General features: G+C 39.4%; 1 protein-coding gene across 1 annotated transcript in view; it reads left to right on the top strand.

The window, feature by feature from the left end:
• The window catches only part of GABRA4 (gamma-aminobutyric acid type A receptor subunit alpha4), an 81,976-nt gene extending 66,262 nt beyond the window's left edge, over window positions 1-15,714 (top strand). Inside the window, exon 9 of the mRNA XM_089526960.1 lies at window positions 15,003-15,714. Coding sequence (XP_089383086.1) covers window positions 15,003-15,539 — 537 coding nt within the window. The 3' untranslated portion in view covers window positions 15,540-15,714. The remainder of the gene's footprint in view (window positions 1-15,002) is intronic.
• Window positions 15,715-16,959: the final 1,245 nt, after the last annotated feature.

The following is a 16,959-nucleotide window of genomic DNA, read 5'->3' as shown; positions in this document are numbered from 1 at the left end:
GCAAGAACACATACTTTCAATAGTTTTCTCCTCACCAAGTGAAATTAGAAGAGATTTTGTGCACTTTTCAATGATTTTTTGTGCTTTGGAATTTTTTTTCATGAAAAAGTATTTTGGATGAAAAACCTGTTTTCTTTTCTCACAAAATATAGTTTGCATATGTGCAGACTGTGCAAAATGTACTGTTTTCTGACCAAAAATACTGGGTTTTGCACAAAAACAAGTGTTTTGCACAAATTAATTTTTCAGAAGAAAAATATTGCCGTGATTAACTGTTCTTTTTATGGGATTTCTCAAAGTGGCAAGATTCTATATGATAGTCAAAGCAATGCTTTGCATTGTATGCTCCCTGATTTTTTTTTTTTTTTTTTGTCTAACACTTTGCATACCTGAATGTGTGAAATAATTTGTTTTGTTCATTAGGGCACTCTGTGAAATTGATTATACTGTATATTGATTTCATTTTCTTGATTACACATCTTTGTTCTTGGATCTGTCTGCAGCCAAAATATCTCTTTTCATTTGTATCCTCCCTCTGCTTCCTCTTATAAAGCCCCAGGAGTTTCTAATGATGTCCAGGATAATTTTTCAGACAACTCATCCATTTTTTCTTTATGATTGCCTTATATAACCAGACTGTCAAAGGAAGAAATTAAATGGGCATAATTCTTCCCCAGTGAGTTGGAAAAATAAGGCTCCTTTTCATGTTTTGTCTGTGCATAGAGTAAATTCATGGCAGGAATCAGAGCTTTTGCCCACTGGCCCTGCCATGGGCCACCATGCACTCAGCTGAGTGAGTTCTGTTTCAGTATATCTGTATGCATGTTGTGTCTGTGCTAGAGCTTGGAGACATTTTTTTTAAGTGTAAGTCCCAGAAACCATGCATGATGTTGGAAGTTGTACTCCAGATAAGGAACTTTTCCAAGTCATGAAAACCTTGTTGTGCCAGTTATCTGCAGACAGAGCCTGTTCTTGCCACATGCCAAGCATGTGGAAGTAGATTCCTGATTCTTCCTGACCCAATATGTTATCGCATGTTCAGATAGATAGATGTGTGAAAAGACCTAGAGACTGCAGAGGTCTGGGACAAAGGATTATGATAGAAAGAGAAAGATGTCTGATTTAGATACTCTTGATTTTCCCTATTTATCTCCTTATTTTGTCCATGCATGCAATCCAGCAAAACACATAAAAAACACTGAGCAATAGGGCTCAGGACAGTAGTCAACAGATCCAGACTCCTATAAGGTTAATGATGCATCATTTTGATTTCAATTAAAATTCCCTAGCTCAGTTTCAACTTCGATCATGCTGAGATACCCAATGTGTTCATTTATTTATTTATTTGGAAAAGTATATGCTGTTATGCTCAACATGGCTCAAAGCACCGCAGATATAAATCACCAGAAATTAGTAAAACTAACAAGCTGCTCTAGAATATCAACATAATAGGATTGTAAAGACTTAGGGATGTTAATAGTTAACTATTTCACCGCCACAAGTGAGGACAAACAATTGCTACATTTTTTTCTCCACTGCAGAGAAAATAAATATTTCTGCATAGTTCTCACCTGGTGTTCACACATTCTGAAGTGTTTCAGGAAATTATTGTGTGCAGAAATGAACATGTATTTTTGTGTTATAATTGTGGTGAGGGGGTTGCATAAAATACTTTGCTTCCGGATATTGATATGTATTTCTGTGCAAGATTGCTATTTTCTAAACAGGAACCAGTAATCTTGCAAAACAGAAATCTTGTGCAATGAACATCATGCACAGAAGAGAATAATCTTGTACAACAAATTGTATTTTTGATAGGTTTTGGCAGATATTTTTGTGTAAGTTTTTGTGTGTGCAAGATTGCTATTTTTGCATAGAGAACTATGACCTTACACACAAAAAAATTGATTTCTGGAAACTGGCGTACTAATGCTATTTTATTATGGCTTCATTAGCTGCTTCTTTATGGTCTATAATATAAAACCAAACACAGGTGAATGACAATTTAATTGCTAAAATGAATTCTTAATGAACACAACAAACTATTATGCACATGTAAATATACATTAAGAGCACCAAAACACTGTTCTTGATGTATTTATACATGTACATAAATAGTCTTTTTAATGGTCACCACATAACACAATGAGCTTTCCTTGAATTTTTCTTTCATATTTTCTTTCTCTTGTTTAAATTTGTCCCCAGCTTCCCATAAAATAATGGTATCAAAACATGTGCTGACCTGATTTGTCTAAATCACAATGTTTTTGTAACCAAATTTTTTTATTGCCATGCATGAATAATTCGTTCCTATAAGCTGAAAAATCATGTAAAAATTCACTGGCATGACTCTTCTATTCAGCATTCTGTGATTCTTTCCATGAAACTAAAGTGGATTTTGTATAGAGTTCATTTGGCTTGTGACTGCATATAGCTTCAAAATGGTTTTCTTTGCCAAGGTGCATCGATATGCAGTAGTTGACTTGGAAAAGTGAATGTGTATAGTTATTGCAGTTTGCAGATAACTACAGTTTAGAAATAATTGGAAAGAAAGACAAAAAGAACCTTGGGAGAAAATGGGTATGTTTGGAAATCATGGTAAACCAGAATTCTTGGGTGTTCTCTGACATACTATGAACAAGGCAGCACAGAGCAGAATCACTGCTACAAAATTTCGCTGCAACTGAACCATGAGGGCCAGTGTAGTGTAGTGGTTTGAGTGTTGGAGTAGAACACTGAGGATCCATTCCCACTTACAAATAATTCAGTTTGCGATCCAAAACGATGATTTGGTTTGACAGTGGAGCGTTGTTCGCAGTAGATTTGAGCCGATCTAAATTAACGCACATCTCGTTCACATTTACCAATGAATTGATCCAAAAAGGACCCTCTTCTGCGGCTTCTTCTTTTCCTGTCAATCATGGCAATGGCATTAACATTTCCACCCACATTTGGTGACATGCTCTGTTGCATCTCTTGTCGTAAAAAAACCCCAAAACCCAAAAATGCCAGCCAGCAAAGGAAAAGGCAGGTAAACTCAAGGTATGACAAGATGGGGAAAAGTTCCCCAAAAGTTCCAAAAGTAATAAACAAACAAACAAATAAATAAATAATAGAGGAATGGCTGTAAAGACAGTGAGCGGGTGGCAGCCCAAAAATGATGCTTCACTCAGAGAGAGGAAGGTTCAAGAGTGGGCAGACAATTGTGTCACAGGGAACCAATTCCAATCTGCATTTTGTTCACACTTGCACTGAATCAGTTTATCGCAAAAGACTTGGGGGATTTGGCAGATCTGGAAGAAGCGGTTTAAATGGGCCTAGTGCCAGAGCCCCCTCATCAAACTGCTCCCTTGATTCTGCACAAGTGCGACAAGAGCCATTAAAACCAATTCAAACCAGTTTGCAAACTGGTTTGTTCTGTAGTAGGAATGAAGCCTGAGAGACTAGGGTTCCAATCCTGGCTCAGTCATGGAAACCCACTGGGTGAGCTTGGGCAAGTCATATTCTCTCAACATCAGAGGATGGCAGTGGCAAACCCCCTTTGAAGAAACTTGACAAGAAAACCCTGTAGTTTTCAACAACGACAATAAAACCGAACCATAGATCTTCTTCCTATGGTCTGTTTATCATGACATCTGAACACAGTGACCTAGCTCTCATGTGACAAGCCAAGAGTAATAACCCATTGTTTGTTCTTAGGTTCTTGGAGCAATTGGAAGAAAACATCTTCCCATCTTCTTCATTATATCTCTTCAGGTATTTAAATATGGATAGCACAGATGGGTTGTCTACACAATTAAAATGCTCCTCATTCCAGTTAAAAAGAATGCATTCCAGCTACATGCAATTTGGAGAAGTGTGGGCTTTGTGGATTTTACTGGAGTATTCATAGAAATCCACAGAATTGTGCATGATTACCCAAGTGGTTGTCCATCTCCTTTGCATTTGCACATTTTCTGCAGAGGGAGAGTGAACAGATGCAAACAAATGTGAATTTGCACAGGAGAGAGAAAACAATGACCCATCAATGTGAATGTGTGAAAATTCTCAGGAATCCACACACTACACTTAGGTATAGACTAGCCCAGAGTCAGTTGGAAGAGACCACAAAGTGCCATCTATTCTATCTCCCTGCTATGCACATTAAAGGACTTTTGAGAGATGCACATCTAGCCTTTGTTTTAAAAATTTAAAAGGAGAGTCCACCAATTTCCAAGACAGTCTACTGCATTGTCAGACAATTCTTACATTAGAGAGGTTCTTCTTAATGTTTAGGTCCACCTTGGATCCTACTTTGGGAGAAAGGTGGGATAAGTGCAAACAAACCAACAAACAAACAATAAATAAAATAGGTGGAATCTCTTTTCATGTAAGTGGAATGCATTATTTCATTTCCTGGTCTCTGGGACAGCAGAAAGCAAGCTTGCTCCATCTTTTACATAACATCCATTCAGATATTTAAAGATGGTCATCAGATCATCTGTCAATCTTGTCTTCTCCAAGATAAAAAAATATCCATCTCCCTACATTTTCATTATAGGGCTTGGTTCCAAACAGTTAACTGTCTTCCAGCTTGTCAAAATGCTTTTGTGGTGTCCTGAAGTGGACAGTATTTCAAGTGAGGTTTGGCCAAAACAAAATAGTGTGGCACAATTTCTAACCTTCATGTAAAAACTATTCACTTGTTGATGCTGCTTAGAACTGCATTGCCTTCTTGGTTGCCACGTCACACTGTTGGCCCAGGTTTAGCAGTTTTTTTACTAAGGCCCCGAGTTCCTTTTCACAATTATTGCTATCAAGCCAAATGTCTCCCATTTTATATTTGTGTATTTCTTTCCCATTCATAATATCATATCACCACTCAATGTTTTCTTCTACAAGCTAAACATATTCAGCTCCCTGTTCCATTCCCCATAGGGCTTGGTTTCCAGAGCTATCACCCCCCCCTGGTTGTCCATGCTTGTTAATATTCTTTTGTTAGTTTTATTCAGAGGAGGTTCACCATTACCTCCCTTTTAAATTGAGAGAGAGTGACTTACTTGCCCAAAGTCACCCAGTGGATTTTCTTGGCAGACTGGAGATTGGAAACTTGGTCTCCCAGATTTCTAGTCCAACAGTCAAACCACTCACCACTCAGGGCCTTTGGTATCTGCTGGGATTTGATTCCAGGAGCCCCCATGGATACCCAAATCCGTGGCTGCTCAAGTTCCATTAAATACAATGGCATAGTAAAATGGTATCCCTTTTTAAAAACTGGAAAAATCAAGATTGCTTTTCGGAGTGTGTGTGTGTGTGTGTGAGAGAGAGAATATTTTCAAGCCATGGATGGTAGAATATGGAGGGTTGACTGTATAGTCAATGGGATACTCAATATCATAGTCAATGTCATATTAATAGCCAATTTAAACATGATTAAGTTTCTTTTATATATAAACATAATAATAATTACTCAACTGTGAGTGGAACAATTTTATTTAGTAACAATGAAATTTATATTAAAATATTGAAAACATAAATGGAAACATGGGGGGAGAGATACAGACTGGGCCTTTGTGCCAGCCTGTGGATGGAGTCACGGTGTAGCGTCTACATGCTCGATGCTGTGACCCTGCCCTCATAGTGCCATTTTGGCATGTGCCCATTTACACAGCGCCCAAACGACGCAAGGCAGAAAGGGCATCATCATGGCATGCCAGTGCACCTATGATGCCCTTTCCAGGATGCTGAAAAGAAGCTGATTTTCGTGGCTTCTTTTTATGTCCCCCAGAGGCCATGGCGTGCAGTTGCTGTGGCCCCAATCCGGGGCGAAAAGGGGTGGCTGTATGCTACCCGTCTGTATAGCTCCATAGTCTATTTCAAGATTTTTTTTCCATTTAAAAAGTGATGTTAGCTCTGCCCATTGAGTATGCAGCCCTTGATCATGTGCCAGACCTGGAAACCCCCCCCCCCCCCCATACACTCATTCTCTTACTTTAGTCAGTAGGGGAAAGTTTATAAATTAGGGAAATCACACATACAAAAATGCATACATATAGAAAAATATATACAATAAAATGGCATGGATTTCAGTGCAAGACAAAAAGGCAGAGCCTGTAACTTGATTTATGTTATTTTGTTTAAAAAAACCCAGAAACAAATAGGAAGATCTTGCACACTGGTTTTGGAAAAGCTGAATGAAGTTGTGGTTGAAAGATTTGTCCTGCCCTAGATGGGAAGTTCATGTTTTGTTTAGCCACTTCCACTTAATTCACAATAAAATAAAGTTCTCATTTTAGTTTATCATGCAGACATGGTTTCAGAAAATGTGTGACAAGAAAGAGAGGTCAGTCATGACTGATCTGAAGGATTTTTTGGTTGTAAAGGCATTTCAATAAGGCCTGTTAATGCTGATTTTCAACACCTGATTTCTGAAAATGGAGAAACCTCACCCTCATTGCTATTTGGTGATTTAGCCTCTCTTTGCTACTGTATGTAAACTCTGTGGTCATAGTTATATGCTTTGATTTGTATGAAACTGATCTTCAGAACTGCTTTGCAGCAAGGAGCTTGATATTGATATTTGCTCTGACAGCCTCTTAACCTCTGGTCTGTCTTTTGCTGCTTCCAGCTATGTTGAAGTAGCTCAGCTAGAAGGGTTTTTGCTCAAGGGTATTTTAAAGATTGAATGTTCCAGAGGATGCTGAGGTGTTTCTAAAACCTCCTAAATGGGAAGCTCCAAAATACTGAAGTCATTCTTCTGCAAAGGCAAGGCAGTTCTGTGCTCTGAGCAATGGGTGAAAAATGCTGGGCATAGTCTAAGTGCCTACTTTCAGTCTTTGGCTGGTATTCTGTTAGTGAAATGTGCAGGTGTAAGTTGTATTATGCATGCAGAATGTTATATTGGATATGGTTCCAGAGCCATATCCAGATGACTAGGATGGAAGTAAAGGTCTGTGTGCAGAAAACGTATTAATGCATTTTGGGCAGAATGCATGCAATCTGCAATCGGACTCTGCTCATTCTGCAACAAGGCCTAAAGCAACACTACTAAATGTGCAGAGGCCAAATGTTGAGTATTCCCATGTGCAATGGGGTGTCAACTACATGCCTTTACAGTGATCATCATAAGTTGCACTACTTTGGTATCCAGTATAGGAACTGCATAATGCATGTGGATTGTGAATCCACTAAAGGTTATTTATGTTATGCTACATTGAGGTAGAAACTCGGCCTCTGTAGTGAAATAGAGGGAGAAAAAATGCCTGATTGGTATCTTTCATAAGCTGAGTGTACATCTGGAAAACTTTCCAGACCACTCCTTCACAGAATCCAACATTCACATGCTTCTAAGCATATAATTCTGTGCTAAATTGCTCCTGGGATCTAGAAAGGTTTGTTTATTTGTTTATCTGTTTGTAAGATTTATATCATGCTCTTCAGCAGGAAAGGACAAAATCAGTACTGGACAATGAGTGGGAAGCCAGATTCACTCCTCCATTGCCTTCGCCATGTGGCACTAGTCTTGGAATTGATACCTTGAAGTGCCACTGAGTAAACACCCACTTTCTCTCCTCCCTAGACATCCCAGTGTGGGGAAGGTAAAAGAGGAACAAAGCAACCAAGGCTGGGATACTCCAGGGCCGGGATACTCCAGGGCCAGGATACTCTGAGAACAGCCCGGAGTATTCTGGCATCAACACTGCCCTCACATTCCCCCCGTCCCCATTACCTTGGGGACTCCATTGTGCCACCTGGCACTGTTGCTGCTGGGGTGAGTCTCTTGCTCTGAGATCAGAATGACGTGCCCAGCATCAATCACTTGGCTGGACTCCTCATTTTGAGAATGAGCAATTCGCACCTGTGGCACAGTGGGATGCATTGTAAACAAACGCTTGATGTTGCAACCAAGAGCTCTGGAAGAACCAGAGCAAAAGGTAACTTAAAAAAAAAAAAACAATTTAAGGGAGATATTCAGTGGATTTGCTGCAGAACTGGCTGGATATTGTCCAGACAGTTTGCACTAGAACCGGGGACTGGGCTCTGCATCATCTAGACTCCTTGCTGAGAGGACAGTGAAGATAATGTTTTATTTAGCCTGGGCAGACAAACCCCAACTCACAGCTTTGAGGCCCTTCCTTATTCTGAGAGGTGAGATTCTGTGGAGTTACCTTGTGGGATGGTCTGGTAGGTCCAATCTTGCCCATAGGCTGGAGTTTCTCCATTTCTATATTCACTTTCTGTTTATGTTTATAGCTTGAATTCATAACCCAACACATTTGGAGGTCACAGGAAGATGAATCCATCTGTGGTATTTTGGTGATTATGCTGTATGGTGTCCAGCCTACATAATAAAAAAAACCTGAGGCATTTTGAAACTTTTGGCTTTAGAAAATATCTTTTAATTCAAAGCACACACTGAATGGGAAGAGAGCTTGCTTGGAGCTGACCTAGTTTCCAAGCCACTACTCTCCCATGGGTACATGACAAGGGTTAAATATTGTGCTAATAAAGATTAGGAGATTACCAGAAAGGGAAACATTTTGCTGTGACCCTGTTTCACGATGAAACGCCTCATTACCAGATTTTCTTTTTTAAAAATAAAATATACATATCTAAAAATAGAATTTGTTGGAATAAAAAGAAAAGAAGCATGAAGAATAGAATCGTGGCTTTCACTGAAGCCCCTCTTGAGGCTAAAGTGGAAGCTGAGAGAGGCATGTGGATGTCACCGGTTTATGTCTTCTCCACCCAGCTTCTTGGATAATGTCTAGGAAAAGAAGCAGGCAGCATGATGCCATTGAACCCAGCATCTCTTCTCCTTCAAGGCAGTTCATTTTGTGTTACATGTGAGGACTGACTGTAAGCTCATTTTATTTATTGTGACAAGAGCTTGGAAGTAATTAGTTACTTATTATTAATTCCTTTTTCAATATCTAAGTTACATTAAGATGAAAGCTTAAGAATGGACAATTCAACTCTTTTTTAATGGTTTATGTAATTTATTTTATAATCTTATGATTTGTAATGTATGACCTTACTAAAATGAAGGAGAAGGAATATCACCTGATCCCATGGTTGACTCATGCTCTACCTCATGTTGCTGCCTACCTCTTCTGAGTAGTGTGATGGAAGCAAGGCAGATACAAATGGTTTGTACCATGGCTCCACTGGCTTTTCCATTCAATTTTTTTTAAGTCACTATAAAGTAACTATTTTAATGATGTCTGAGGCAGGAGAAAGGAACAGCTTACTGTTTAAAAAATTGCAATTGTAATGATAACTAACTAACTAACTGATCCTTTGTGTCTGGAGTCTATAACTGTAATAGATTGCTTTTTAAAAGCAGCTTTGCCAGCCCTCATTTTGATAGTGTAATTCAAATGTGGTGAAATGGTTTGAGTATTGGACTACAACTCTGGAGATCAGGGTTCCAGTCTGCTTGGTCATGGAAACCTGCTCCTCAAATCTAAGAAATCTAGTAGTCCCTGTGCAGGTGTGTGGGAGAGCTGTGGATAGACTGCACCCATGAATCGATTGTAATGTTTTGCTAGACACTGTTACACTCTAGGATTTGTGCAGATTCTGTCCATATGTCTGCAGGGTGTGCCTAGCAACTTTAGGATATGGGGTGCAATGCAAACCAAGTTTAGTATTCTTAAATCATATTTATTTCCATGGTGGAGAGGAGTTAGCAATCTATTTATTGTTTAAATTGAAGGTGAAGGAATTTCCAGCCCTTGGCCATAATTTTCCCAATGGAAGTTCCTTATGTAGCTCATGGTGTTTTCATGCCCCTATAGACCACAGTTGCCATGATTTGTGGTGCCTAAGACAGCAGATGCAGGAGGAGAGCAGTGGCAGTCCCTAGCCATTCTCTTTTGTTGGTGGACTTAACGCTGGATCAAGGCCGTATTGTGCGGTTGCCGTGGCCCCGATCTGATGCTCAAAGGCCATCGGTTTAGGTACTAAGGTCCTAAGTATTGGCATGTATTATGGGAGCCCAAACAAACAAACAAACAGATGTGCTGAACTAGCCAAGAGAGCCCCGATGAGGCTGGGGAGTTCGCTACATCTTTCTACCTATTTCTTTCACTCAGTCTCAAAGATGCTGCAAGATCCCTTATGTCTTTGAATTCCACCATGAAAGAGGTAGAGTCCATGTTGTAAAGAGTAGTGAGGACCAAGACAAGTTTGTTTCCTAGAGACCGGGGATAGAGTTCTTGACTTGGGAAGGGGTCATAACAAGAGCGATGATTACTCTAATTTAATTGCAGCCTCTGACCTATGTGTTTCAGAGAAAAGTTATCAGCCAGGTTTTTCACTAACTGCAAAAAGACTGTGTCTATACTACACAGTTACAAGAGCTTGATAGTACTTTTATCGTCATGGCTCCATGCTATGGCTTCCTGGAATTCATAGTTTGGTTGAGATGTTTAGCTCTAATGGTGTATTTCAGGGGACTAAACTTAAAAGATACATTCAAAGGCTATGACAAGGGTTGTCTTCTTTTTTGGTTGAGTATAGTGATTAATTTTTAAGTGCAAAATCATCATCTTTGTCATTGTTGTCTTCTTCCTCCCCCTCCTCCTCCTCTTCATCTCCAAACAATAAGAACCAGAGAATTTTTAGTCATCATTTTAATATCATGTGATGCCATTTTACTCAAAAGAATGTCAAAAAAGCACATAGTACAGTGCTAAGGAGTCAGACTATACTAAACATTGTATGTTTTAGTGCTAGCATATAAAAGCTTCTCTGCTTTTTGTAGGGAAGTGTTTTAGACTAGCCATTTCTATTCTGACTGCCTGTCATCTATCAATATATCTGTAACATGAAGCACAGTTTTGCTTGTCTGCTTGTTCCCGTTATATAATTACATGACTCACGTTTGTCATTTTCATGCTGGTTGATATGCTGGTGAATTGAGTGCTGTAAATCCAACTTTTGCAAGGCTGCACAGTATCAGCCCATTCTAAATGTGATATCCAACTTCACTGTGTATTGCAAGACTGGCTTGCTTGTTATAAGCTGGTAATACATGCAAAACAATCTAATGCTTCCTTTTCTGGCGCAAGTAGAGGATTATGGAGGCTCTGTGGACTCCCCCCCCCCCCCCCCCAGAATTTGCACGGCATAAGAACAGCTGTTCCTAATGGGCAAAGCTTATTAAAAATTGGCCAGCTTGGGTTGTCTTGTACTTGGGCATCACTTTATGTTGTGGCAATTGTACCTGGAGAGTTTGGATGGTAGGCTGGGAACAGAAAATGAACCTGTCAGTTGTTATTTTTTAATAGAGAAATTCGTAATACCTCTCTTTTCTCCCCGTGTTGTATCCAAGATAGACTTTGCAGTGTAAGGTAAGACATACAGCCTTATTGAACAGAACTGCCATAATGTGTAACAATAGATTAGACAGATTTGCAGTAAATTGTGCCAAAAGCATACTCCATTGCATTACACACGGTCAATTTAACGTGCTTCCATTTGGAAAGAGATGACTATGGAATTAATTACAATATTTATACATGCTTGTAAGGAATGCTGCCTGGTTTGTGCCAAATACAGTTTGATATGAATTTTTCAGTTGGAACGTATGCAAACAGTGTCTTCTCTGAGTCCTTGAGATGAATTAAGAAGTAAAACTACAACAACAACAACACAAAACTTGTCATTTCTGGCTATCAAAACCAGCTCCTTGTCCCCTCCAAAAGTTCACTATACAAAAACATTTCAGCTATTATTTAGAACTGGGGATTGTTCAGTGCTCTTTTGGTGGTGAGTGAGATAGAGGATTTAAGGAACAAGTTGTTCTTCTTAATAAAAGTTCCAGTCTACATGAAATCAGCTGGCTTCATGGCCAATCCTACCATTAGGCAGTGATTGAGATGATTAAAGGCAGCAGTTTGGGGTTTCATGAAAAGGCAGAAAATTGTTACTTCTTAATTTATTATCATTGTAGTTTTGCTATCAGAGAAGGGGAGAGATGTAGGTGGAGATTTTTTTTTTAAGGAACTGTGGATCATTGTTGTGGGGAGAAAGCTTCCATTTGCTGTTCCACCTCAGGTGATGACAGAGGATTTGTCTGACACGAGGACCTCAATTTCCTTCAGAACTACAAAGGCTCTGTAGTGCCATCAGGGCAGGACTTTGGGAAATAGGCCACCATTTTCTACTCTACCCCAGCCCCTGGATGACACACTATAGAAGAGAACACACATGTAAAAATTCTGGCTGTTTTCAGTGGAATTGGATGTTTGGGGTTCCTTTTCAAAAGGAAAACACTTGGAAATAAATCAATTTTTATGAAGGACTTTTTTTTAAACAAACCTTACTCATTAATACAACAACAACAAGCCTGAAATTCTGCCATTTCAGTAAACAAACCATAACAATGTGTCAGGAAGAGATACTAGAAAACAAGTCTTTATCTTCTAATCCGCCTGTTCTCTCTGTTCACACAGTAAATTTTAAAGTGGCATCAGAAATAACTGGCAGTGCCTTTTATAGCAGTGGCATTCAAAAGGCAACATGCAAAAATGCTATTCTTACTTGTTATATAGTATTGAGGATATCCAAAGTCATATTTCTCCTTTGGATTCCTCTTCAAATATAAATGGTTCTTGTTAAAAAGAAATCATATCCATTCCCTTATTTTCTGTTACAGCATTAAACATAATGTCTATTCAGTGTCAGGGCTGAGGTTTCTTACCATTTAATTTCACCCATGTAAAGTGACATTGAAAAACTGTACCATGGAGTCTCTGCATGAAATATGTACTTGGAGATCTATATAGCCCATTTAAGAAGAGCAATTCCAACTATACAGCTATACTGCCATTCAATAACTACTTGCTTAGAGTAAGACATTATGCTTTATTCCAACCTAGCTGCTTTATAGACATTGCTATGCCCAAAGCCCCACATGCATGAATGCACATTACTTTGTACATTCATTGCAGTGTATTTAAGTTGCTAAAATTGCACTTGCCTATCCAGAGGCAACAGTGGCTGAGATTCTAGATCAGCTACTGAACTAAGTAGTATCTCCTAGCCCAACCCATTGCAATCTTGATTTATTTGGCATCAACCACAGCAAGCAACAGGGATCAGTTCTCCTGTCAGTTGAATGGGGTGGACAGTAAACTGGTGTTTCCACCCTCCCTTCCATGAGCGATCTCTATGTGACTGTCAGATGCAAGCTTCCTGTCACAATTCTTCCAAGCCCTAGACATCACTCTTAAGGACAGAGAAAGTGTCAGTCTGCTGCATCCCAATCAACTGGAGAACAGACACATGGGTTTTTTTGTGGCTTTTTCGGGCTATGAATTTCAGGGCCTTCAAACAGCATGTTATGCCCAGGATGTTTTGTAAGTGGTTTGAAAGAAGTCAAGTATATCTCTGTGTGGCGTGCCATTGGATTCATATGTTACTTGGTATTATGTGAGAGAGATGGTTTTCTTGAGTCAACATTTACCCAGCAGAATAAATGTTCAGATGAGCTATTTTGTTTGTATTTATTCAATTAATTTACATCCCCCCACAAAAAAACCTGATCACTGACATTCAAATTTGAGCCATTTAGCCATCGCTGTGAGTATTAAGGTCAGTCACTCGGTATCATTTCACACTGGGATAAGCTTTCAGCCACTGCCTGAGTGATGGATCTGCATAGTGAATTTTTAGGAACCAGGCTTTTTGTCCAATTTTGAAATGTAGTCTACATGAACTATGTGAAGCACAGCATGCTGAAAATGTTTTGCAGGACTTACAAAAACAGGCCAAGTATTTTGACAAATATTTCTGAGTACCAGTTTCCCCCCCAAAACTGACAATGTGGGTTATGCAGTGGGTTATGCAGTAGGAAATTCCCATAGGTATTAAGGACATGAGAAGAGCTATCCTGGATCAGTCCAAAGGTCTATCTAGTGTAGTATTCTGTTCTCACAGTGCCCATCTTATTGCCTACAAAAAAAACCAACAGCAGGACATGAAACTTAACCCTCCCTCTTGTGCTCCTTAGGAAAAGATACCTAGAAACATACTGTCTCTAGTACTGAGGGGAATATGTAACAATCCTAACTAATAGCTTTTGATAGCCCTATCCACTATGAGGATGTTACCCATGTTGCCAGGGCCATTCAACACATTACACAACTTAAGTTGACTGGGATGGTATAATACTAGATTGTACTGTTTTTGATTGCATCTAGAGGGAGATACAATTTTGGATTGTTTCAAAGCATTTTAAAAAGCACCTGTATTAATACTGTGAATTGGCTCCTCTATTAGAAAGGTTTAGCATACACATGTCTTTGATGTGCTTTGATGCACAAGAAGGATTTTATGTGGGGGGAGCATTAAAAAGAAGGAAAAATGTCCACTTCCCTAATTTGAAGTGCTTTAGTTGAGAATTCTCCAACCTGTGACAGCTTGGTGGCACTTACTTTTGTGTAACATGCAAAATAGCTTCCAACCATCAGCAAATCTAGTCATCACTACAGCTAACAGGTATCAATATTGTCATCATAACTGAAAATTTGTGCAAATGGAATATACTAGTGAGTCTAGGTTTAGAAGAGATAACAGTGAATCTTACCATCTGATTATTTCCTCCCATCATGAGGGGTGTAAGAGATTTAAGTTGGTGCCAAACTCAGAAATAAAGCAGTTTGACACCACTTTATCTTCCATGGCTCAGTGCTATGGAATTCTGGGATTTGGTGGGTCACCAGAGCTCTCTGACAGAGAAAGCTAAATATCTCACAAAACTACAAACCCCAGAATCCCATAGCATTGAGTCATGGGAGTTAAAGTGGTGTCAAACTGCTTTATTTCTGCAGTGTGAATACACCCTTAGTGTGATCCATTGAATTTGCATTGAACACACTAACCACATCCACACCTTTCAGGACAATGCTAGCTTTGGGGGATATTGTCATGTTTGCACTTAGCTGAAGATGAAGGCAGTTTCTCTGTGAGTATTTCTTTCCAAAATCACTGATGTTCTTCTTTCAATACTGCAGAGTACAGACTCGAATTCAAACGTGAGAAAAAGAACTAACACAACACTACAGCCAGAATCTGAGAGTGGGAAGAAAATTGACACCAGGAACAGTTCAGTGCTACCTTCTACAGTAACTCAGGGGCTTTCAGACATTCCACCCCGATCTCCTTCAGCATCAAGCCCAAACCCATTCAGCCGTATTAGCCTATCAGAAACATTGGCTTCAGCAAGAGCAACTCCTTCAGCTCCTCCCTCTACCCCTGTTTTAACGGGATACGTAGCACAGCAAGCGACGGCTGGTTCTCCTTCCATTCACCATTTACTTGGATCTAGACTGGAGCAGATTCAGACTACAGCGAATACTTTGGGACCACCAGCAGCAAAGTCTTCAGCCGTTAGTCCTCCACCTGCTCCACCACCTTCAAGTTCTGGCACCAGTAAGATAGACAAATATGCACGCATTTTGTTTCCTGTCACTTTTGGAGCATTTAACATGGTCTACTGGGTGGTATATCTATCCAAGGACACCATGGAGAAATCAAAAAGTCTAATGTAGTCTTGCTGCTATGTAGTAGTTTTTTCTGCAATTTATTCTAAACGCGTTTGAATGCAGAGTTTCTTCTTTTAAAACTATTTTTTAAAAAAGAAACCTTTAATGATTATTTTTTAAGAAAAGGTCTGTGCTCGTTTTCCCATGGTAAAGGGCAGATATTATTAGATAAATTAATAAGCAAAAGGGGAGGGGAGGGGACGGGAGAGGCTATAAACATAATTTTTGGGCTTTCCCAAAATAATGTTCTATTGAACAAAAATACACTGGGGGTTCGGGAAGAATAGAGATGTGATACAAATAAATTGCAGTGACATACAGATGTTTAAGAAACACAAACAGGCTGTTACAGCTGAGCACACTGATATGTAGAAATCTGTCTTTCTGCTACCTATTTCAGCACTGTTATGCTCCAATATGAGCACAGTGGTTGTTATTTGGATATAACTCAAGCCTTGCTGGTAAAGGACTTCTTTTTGAAAAACAACACACTGACTGCAATCCTATACTATTTTCTCAGAGGCAATCCTCCTGGAGTTCGTACTTTGGGGTTTGCTTCCAGGGAAGAGAGTATAGAGTTGAAGCCTCTGCTGGTTAGGAGGTGGATGTCAGGGATGGAATAAGAGAGGCAACATGCTGTATGTTGGGAAGCCTTAGATAAAAAGATTGTTGTCAAGGAATGTGAATTATGTGAAGAGAATAATATAAAAAGAAATTGTAAATGATTTGTTTGTTTTGCCTTTCTATGCACTGCTAAGGATGGGTGGTTCTTAAGGAATGTATTCAATACTTGGGCAGATTCCTTTTGACTGGCATATTTGGGACACAACGTCCCCATACAGACAGGCCAAAATAAAGCTGCTTCAAGTCACTTTGGAGGTGTGCAGTTTAAATGATGCTTGTGTACTAAGAGTGTGGAAGTTGCACCAAAGCTGCGCTCCAGTCCTTAGGACTGGATCGTGGCTTTGGTGCGGCTTCCGGACTCTTAGTACACATGCATCATTTAAACAGCATACATCCAAAGTGACCTGAAGCAGCTTTATTTTGGTCTGTCTGTCTGGGGCCAACCTATCCAAAATGAAGCTCTCCAAGTCCATCCCATTCATAGAACTGGGGTGTAAAAACACTTCACTTGGGCCGAATTGTATGGTCTGTCTAATAAACCAGACCTTTCACTGAAACTAACCTGCTAGGAATATCATCCTGAATTCCATGTACAAACTCCATAAACCATTTTAAAATTTTTATCCTTGCATTTTTACCACATTTATCAATATTTACCCTTTAGCGGTTGCACTATAATCAACAAGTGCCAAAACAATGCACTTTCCCACTTGTTTGCCATGCATATCTTTTGCATGAAATTATAGTTTTAAGTTTCTAGTCCATCTTGGCTTGATTCGTAAATACTGAAACATTATTAGGT

This window comes from Sceloporus occidentalis, unplaced genomic scaffold, assembly GCF_023333645.1.
Source record: "Sceloporus occidentalis isolate IW3139 unplaced genomic scaffold, rSceOcc1.0.p SCAF_5, whole genome shotgun sequence".
NCBI lineage: Eukaryota > Metazoa > Chordata > Lepidosauria > Squamata > Phrynosomatidae > Sceloporus > Sceloporus occidentalis.
Note: the sequence above shows the minus strand (reverse complement) of the source record. Positions and strands in the feature narration are given on the sequence as shown.